General features: G+C 36.5%; 1 protein-coding gene across 1 annotated transcript; it reads right to left on the reverse strand.

Annotated features, from left to right (window-relative positions):
- Positions 1–387: 387 nt before the first annotated feature.
- Positions 388–7,907, reverse strand: LOC114711672 (fimbrin-1-like). Its single transcript, XM_028896093.1, has 15 exons — positions 7,672–7,907; positions 6,922–7,267; positions 6,629–6,799; positions 6,292–6,530; positions 6,027–6,198; positions 5,832–5,870; positions 5,585–5,653; positions 5,337–5,453; positions 4,464–4,675; positions 3,636–3,791; positions 3,157–3,356; positions 2,132–2,289; positions 1,936–2,032; positions 1,720–1,811; positions 388–1,036 (listed from the first exon to the last, which is right to left on the reverse strand). Exons 2-15 carry the CDS (start codon positions 7,006–7,008, stop codon positions 767–769), a joined length of 2,079 nt encoding a protein of 692 aa, XP_028751926.1. The 5' UTR covers positions 7,009–7,267; positions 7,672–7,907; the 3' UTR covers positions 388–766.
- Between the last annotated feature and the right edge of the window lie 209 nt (positions 7,908–8,116).

Below are 8,116 nucleotides of genomic sequence, written 5' to 3' on the forward strand. Positions count from 1 at the left end.
AAATAACTTTTCCCATGCATATTAAACATAAGTACGAATGAATATAAATTAATAAAATGTAAGGAAACGAGGTTTGCGACTCTTCTAACGTAAAAGAAATTTGACTTCAAAATTTGAAAAACAATAATTGATTACTCAATTAATATTACTCTTAAAAATGGTTTGATCGTAGTTGTATCTCAACAAGAGACATACTTGGGACATGCGACTTGACAATAAGGAAAATAATTGCCAGAAACAAAACATGTTCATGAGTTATTGTGTGGCATCGCAGGGTAGAAAGCTGTTATTGCCGCCAAAATGAATCATCAAGTGCATCCAATTACAGCACTGAGCAATAACTGAAGAAAATCTTCTTGTAAAAAACCCCACCTTTTGGATCATTCCTTTACCCTATAAGCACCTTTCATCTCAAGAACGAGTTAGTTTTGTACAGATTATTCACATTCTCTGTGTTCCTTTACATAACTTAAGACCATGAAATATGCCTTGTGCTTTGCTTTTTTTTTCCCCCCCCCCCCCCCTCCCCCTCTCTACCAAAAAGATCTCACTTTGTATGATCTCTTGCCAGGTGAAAGCCTAGCAAATTGGGCTCATCTCCCACGTATGATCAATCCTATATCCTCTGAAGTCTGAACCAATGTTCATCTGAAGGAAAGAGTGAAAAAGAGAAAAGAGAAGAGAGGTGAAACCCACCTTGGACAATAAGGTGAGGATTCTATAGAGATAGCCAGTATTTCTTTCTTTATCTTCATTTCAACAGAAGTCACTTTGGATGATCCTCTTCAGCGCCTTCATATTCAAGTTGTGAGGAGACTGTTGTGTCAGAGGTGGCATCATCGATGCTTAAGGTGGAGAATTCACCACCGAGGGAGGAGATTTCATCTTCTCCGCTGACTGATGGGGCGGGTGATGCATCAGGAGTATTGGTGATGGTGGTAGCTGGTGAAGGGAATGAGTCCGCATCTTCGCCTGATTGTTGCAGACTCCAGTACATTATACTGGCTGCAAGAGTCAGGATCATCTTCTGATTAACCTGCAATAAGATCAAGAACAAAGTTAAAAACTTTTGCCAAAGAATCAAGGTCACAGGAAGATATTAGGAAAGTTAACATTTAAAGATTTTAAAAATCAAACTTCTAGTGGAAGACAAAGTAAATCACTCAAAAAGTTTTCCAAAGTTGCTACAATTTGAACTTGTAATTTTAAGAAGCAGCACTAGAAACTTCGAGAAACACTAGTAATTTAGGGAATTACAGCTGATAAATTCGATCCTTTATAGAAAAGGAAGGTGACACCACCCCCAAAAATGAAGACAAGACAAAGATCTGGCCATAACCATTCACGACTCAGACCCCGAAAAACCATTCCCCCTTTACAACGGTGAGCTGAGTTTGTATAGAACCCAAATTATCTCTAACAGAAAAATGGATATGATGCTTATCAAATTAAAGAAACTGCACATTCTACTTGATCACGCAAGAGAAAAAGTAAGGCAAAATATGAAGTGCCAACCGACTATGCAATGAGTCAATTAAAACTCGTTAAATAGGATTTGCGCGTGGTCATGATGAGATTCACTGATACTTTGACTTTTAAGAATTTCTTTTGGTTTCGTGCACCTAGTGATATGCAAGGAATGACCTAAGAATTTCTCTGCAAACACTTCCTAATATTTGGAAGATGTCGATAGAAGAACAAATCTGGCAGCAAACGTACCTCCATAATATCCTCAGGTAACAAAAAGATGGAACAACCTAGCTTTCGAGCAACACTGATTATGTAGGTAGCATTCAACTTCTTCTCATCATCTAAATTTCCAACAATAAAAGCGTAAGACCGCAACCAAGATTTGAGGATGCTATTATAGAAATAAACATTATCATATAATGCACACATTAAATGAAAAATGACCAGCTTTGGGAGAAACTATACCACTTGCACCCTTAGCAACAAGATTCCAATTGACCACCCTAGGCTCTACAGCACTGAGAAGCTCAAGAAAAAAGATTCCACTTGACAAGCTCTTATCCTGTGACCAACAGCATCCCAGAAAGGTCACAAATAAATAAGCATATATCAGAGTTGACGGACATAATTGCTGAAACTTAGAAAAGGAAATCCTAAAAACCTTAAAACTTTCTATGTGGGAAGTTCTCCCAGTGCTCTTCACTTTTCTGTTCGCCCATTTCAGGATATCAGCATCAGTGATCTCCCTTCCTTGGGAATGAGATCTCAAATTTTTCAGTAGTTGAAGCATAGTGAATCTCATCAATTGCCACAAGAAGGCTGAAAAAAAATATATATATAATGCATTGATTTTAGCAAAATATGAAAATAACTGTATCCATGAGGACTTGAAATTCAACCGTAAAGCAATAGGACTTAATTCCTCATCATACGCTGAAATTAGAATTTTTTTTTTTTTAATCATTTTGCTTATTACTGTGCACCGTTAAACTTTCAGACAGTTGAATGTGAAGTCAACCAAAGACCTTTATACTGAAATCCCACAAACAAAGCAGATGATGGAGGTAATTATGTTTTGTCACAGGAACATGAATTCCCGCTTTTGACACTATGAAGTGAGGGTTGGAGTTGAAGGCTCATTCCAAGGAAGACAAAACTGCAAAGGCTACCAATGTTTTTTTCTTTCACCTCAAAACTTTGATAAACAGTCTATATCCATATGAAAGGTAAATATAAGATAGATATTAATAATAAATGAAGGTAAATTAATATAAGTTGTATACAGTCTGACTCGGGAAAAATTTATGCAACAGCACTCAAAAGGTAAGGAGAATATGGCTGTTCAATGAATTGAATAAGTTCACAAAAGTTTTCAACAGCCCATGAAAACGCTGTTGTACTAAAATATCAACTTAGCATGCCAGCAAATAAACAGAACATTTGATCTGTCAAGAAGAAACAGAGGAGTTCTATCTCACTCGGTGTCCATCTAAAAACCACACTAGGCTCCTCTCCCTATCTTCATTTCCTTTTCCCTCCTTCAAATCTGTTGGAAGGACTCAGTCAAACCAATGGGCTCAAAACTAGAGACATGAAAAAGAATGAGATGCCAAAAAAGATATAAATTACATTAAGGCAAATACTGTCCATGATTCCATAAATTTAAGTTTGAGAATAAAGGATTACCAAGAATTAGCTTCTTATTTCCTTGCACAATGTCATTGCCAGCTATATTTACTAGTGAAAACCTCAGTTGTTTCCCAATTTTTATGACCTGATTGCAGTTCTCTACTTTTCTAAATGGCATCTTAATTGGAGGTCTTGTTGCATGTTTCCAGTCAACCGATCCTAGAGAAATCTTGTCTAACACCTCCAGAAGCATCCATCTGTTTGTGAAAGAAAATAAATAAATAAATAAATTGATAAAAGGGCACTTAAGAATTTAGTGATATTATATACTTAATTTGGATATCCTAATTTCTATGAATCTCCTGGCTGCCAAAAAAGAAGTTAATCTTCTGTAAAGCGATAGCAATTGAAGGCCTCCATGGAATAAGATGACAAAATAAATATCTGCCAGCTGGCTGATTTCCATTCGATTCACTGATATCCTCAAAATAAAATGATTTAATTTTGACTAGATATAGTTTAGAAGGAATGGATACCCATTTCTGACATCCTCAAATACATTATTTACGTAAGTCCCAATTCCAAGACTATTGATCCACAGCCTGAAGCATCTCTCTTCTCTAGACGTTTGCACATCATCTGTCATCATCTCAGCATAAGATATCTTTTTATTGTCCGTAGATAAGCCACTCCTGCAATTGCGTATGCCCCTAATTAATCATAACATTGGTGATAAAATAAAGGGAAATAATTAAATCTCACACTGCTAGACCAAACTCCAATTATATGGGGTTCTTTAGGTCATTGATAGAGACTATGTTAGTATAAAATGCTTAGACCCAAATTGATATAGTCCGGGATATATACGAGGGTTGATGCTCTCACTTGGATATCTAGCTTTTGAGAGTGTGTTCTTAACCTCACTTGAAATCCTATCAATGGGGGGTTGGGACAGTAAGAGAAGGCTGGCCAATGCAGGGAGGACCATTTTGGAGTCGTCTCTGGGGAGTGCTATGGCCTCTTGAAAGCCAGAATATTTTTCTTCATCTTTCTTGTTTCTTATCGGTTAAGGACGTTTTAGGAGCTGGGTTTTGATTTGTATCAGTTCTGGAAATTTTTTGAGCATTATAAAACGTGAACTTTTAATCATCTTATTTATGCTCTGGCTGCTTGGATGATCTCTCTGTGTGTGGACTGTAAGGAAGTCCTATCATATGCTTCTATGTTTTTGTTTCTCCATGCTTGCAGGCAAAAACAGCATGTGCTTCTAGATGGATTACTCCATGTGTATGGCAGAACATGCCTGCAGCTTACCCTAACTGAACATTTAAAAAAAAAAGAGAATTATGCAGTATATCTCAAACCTCTGATGAAATATTTGGGCCACAAATGCAAGATTCAGATTTGAGGAACCATCCACGATGTCCTTGGGTGTCAAGTATCTCCTGCAGCCCATTCTTTCTGCATGATCAAGCACAAGTTCTGCCCTTTGAATGGGATCCTTAGTATCCAAGGTTGATGGATTGCAATGTTCCGGAGCGAGGACATTAAGCAGATAAGCATAAGCTCTTCCATCCTGTAAATATAAGGCCGGAAATAAAAGGAAACTCAGTTTCTAAAGCCTTCATTCAATTTCAAATTACTAAGGTTAAAACCCCCATGACATTATTGGATTTTAAGCCTATAAATAATACTCCCTCCGTTCCTTATTGTAAGAGACAAATAACCAAAGTACATCGATCAAAAAAACAGTTAAAATTAGTTGAGGACAATTAATATGTAAAAAGTATAATGTTTTTTCCAACAATGCCCTCATTAATAAGGAGAGAGAGTATGAGAGAGAACAATTAAATTATTAAAAGAAAGAGAAGTGGAAGGGAGAGAGAGTATGAGTTGGAGTCAAAATAAATAGGGGTAAAATAGGAAATCAATACAAAAAAATAGAGACAACTTTTAAGTGTCTCTTATATATGGGAACATGTTATAAGCATCAAATGTCTCTTATAATAAGGAACGGAGGGAGTAAGAAAGAATGGAAAAGAAAATAGGAGGGATGGACATGTAGGAATGATGATGAATTTCTGAAAGAATAAGCATAAGAAATTTTGTTTAATAAATAATCTCTTATACATACCATATACACATACGTACGTGCAGATAAACGTTTCACGTTTCACCATTCAATAAAAATATCACCTTCACTGGCAAGGTTAATTAACAGAGAAGTAGTCGTATACCTTCACATCAGAAGAAAAATTTTTAACGTATTTATCGTACCCTCCTCTCTGGAGATGAAAATTCATCCATTTTAGTAGAACCTTTTCAGGAGGCAAACTAAGAAGCTCTTCAACCTCCTGAGGCAAAAGGCAAAGCATATAAATCAGTTAGAAGAAACAGAAAACATCATAGTTAAATATTAGAAGTTTCTATTGAATCAAAATGCCAATAAAACCTTCAGCTAAAAAAGCAGTGTTTATATCTTCACCTGGCTATCCTCTACCAATTCAACAAGCTGAGGTGTCTTCTTAAGGTTTAGATCTGCCAATAATTGGATCTGAAATTTCCAGAAGAGTGAGAGAGAGAGAGAGAATCAGAGGAAAATGATCAAGTAATCATTTTCTAAAGCCTATAGAATATCAGGCCCTATAAAATTAACTCATTCTCAGCTTATGGAAAAGTTAGATAAGTAATCTTGAAGCAGTGAATACTATATGAAACTCAAGCGTAAATACCTTTATGATCTGGGAAATCAGCCCTAAAACAAGATGAGGCTGCAATGCAAAACAACAAAGAATAATGTTACCAATACTTGAAATCAAAAGTTAAAAGGCTTCTGCACTAAAAAAATAAATAAATAAATAAATAACCTAAGCACCAGAAAAAGTCAATCATAATCATAATTGAGAGCCAAGCTGGATAAGACTCACTCTTCCTTCAACAAGGTCCTGTGTACCAATGTTAACTACAGTGCAGCCTATAGCCTTGGCAGAATTGAGGCAGAGAGTATGGTTTTCATTCCTCTCCCAAAGATTAAGAACTTTTTTGGCATTGATGGCTCGCTCATCTATAGTCCCAGGCACAGCAACATTGATAAGTTTACTGCATCACGCATGGCATGTCAAAGTGAGTACCTACTAAAAGCTTTATGACAAAAGCAAACAATGCATAATCCAGCAGACCCTGCTTATATACCAAAGAAGAACTCCATCTTTTGCAAGATCAATTAAATCACTGGTAGCTGGGTCTAAAGGAAGATATTGACTCAGAAACGGGTCATCACCAAGGTAGCTGTTTATATGAGCAACATAAGATGCCTTTTCTGATTCACTGATGGTGTGGAGAAGGGTGGTTGTGGTTGCCTTGAGGAATGACGAAGAGTTCTTAGTAACACCTTGTTTTGATGTAGCTAGGCTTTGCAAATTCAAGTATACCTGCATAACAAATGCAATGAATTGTAATTAACGTTATAGAACGGAAACTCCTGTGTTGATTAATAAAACAGCTCAAGTGTAACATACCACTGACTTACCCTTAAGAAAGATTCAAAATCAATCTCATCGCTCAAGTCAGGGCTTTTTTCACCCAAGACCCCCTCAATCTCCCCCTCAGTGTACATTTCTTTAAATGCTTTTAAATTGGCCATTAGAGGCGGCAAGTCTGCATTTGTAACTTTGCCATTCTTATTTTTTAATGCCATAAACTGCGGGACACAAGAAAGAAATCAAAAACAGAACCGCTTAATGCATCATATCATATTTAAAAATGAAATTTAAAAGAAGATCCAAATGACCGTATTACACGAAAGCAAAGAGATGAACTTACTTTTGATTTCAGGCTGCGAAGTTCAACCTGCGTAAACTGACTTTGAAGCCATTGATCGGAGACAATAACGCCCACAAAATTTGACATCTCCGTGTATTACCAACGAGGAATATGGGCCAATGAAGGATACAAATTGTACCCCGAAAAAGAAAACTTCCAGAGAAGATAAAAATATATATATTCGGGAAATGAAGAGTTTGTACTATCCAAAGACCTGACTCCAGATCCAGTCATACACGTTCAGGTGCAAATACTCGTGTAAAGAAAGATATAATAACAATGTAGGATCCCTTGCCAAGCATGAAGTAGTTTTCCTCCTGCAAGTCACCAGCCTATCCAACGCAACCTAACACAGAGCACAAACAAAAGAAAAGCTAATTTAAGGAAAAAGAAAAGAACAACGATAACTGATGCACAAGGAGGGGGGGACAGTGGTGAGAGTTCGTTAGTTAGATTAATTATTGAAAGGCCAGACTTAATGTACAGGAAAACAAAAGACCCGCAAAACATTCCCATCAAAAATAGGAAACAAATGCTCGGTATCCGATAACTATCTTCCAACTAAGATTCTTAACAATGCTGCGAAGAACCCAATGAAACCTGAACAAATTGATTAACAACGAAGCAAAACTCAACACTGTACAAATATTTTTTCCCAATGAAGGACGTTCACAACGAATCTGTCAAACCAATAACAAGAACATCTACCCATAAAAATCCAAGATGCAAGCTATCTGTTCGACTACGCACCATTAATTCAATAGTAGCACATTGAATGTAGGAAGATGAAGAGGCAGAAGAGGGAGAAACGTGAAGACAGAAAGAGACAGGATCGAATTTTCTTCGTGGGAGAGCAAAGTGCGAGATAAGGACGTCGTGGAAGCAATATTTTTGCTTGGGACCCCTGCGCCGAGTGTGACTATGCGAGGAGATTGATTTCATCATTTCACGTCGATTTTTGTTACGATCATCGAAGCCGCGAGAGTAGAGAAAAATTCTGCGCTCGCCCAAGTTTTCTTACAGCTCATCCTCTTTTGGGTGCACTTTTTTTATTTTTTCTGAAACTGATTTGAAAGTGTTTAGAAACATCTAAAAATATTTTTAAAAAATTTTTTTATTAAAATGAAACAAATTTTTTTACATATTTATTTTATATACTGTAGAAATATTTTTAAAATTATAGTTTAATTTTTAT

Source organism: Neltuma alba, unplaced genomic scaffold (assembly GCF_004799145.2).
Source record: "Neltuma alba isolate B1F8T4 unplaced genomic scaffold, ASM479914v2 tig00001793_pilon, whole genome shotgun sequence".
Classification (NCBI taxonomy): domain Eukaryota; kingdom Viridiplantae; phylum Streptophyta; class Magnoliopsida; order Fabales; family Fabaceae; genus Neltuma; species Neltuma alba.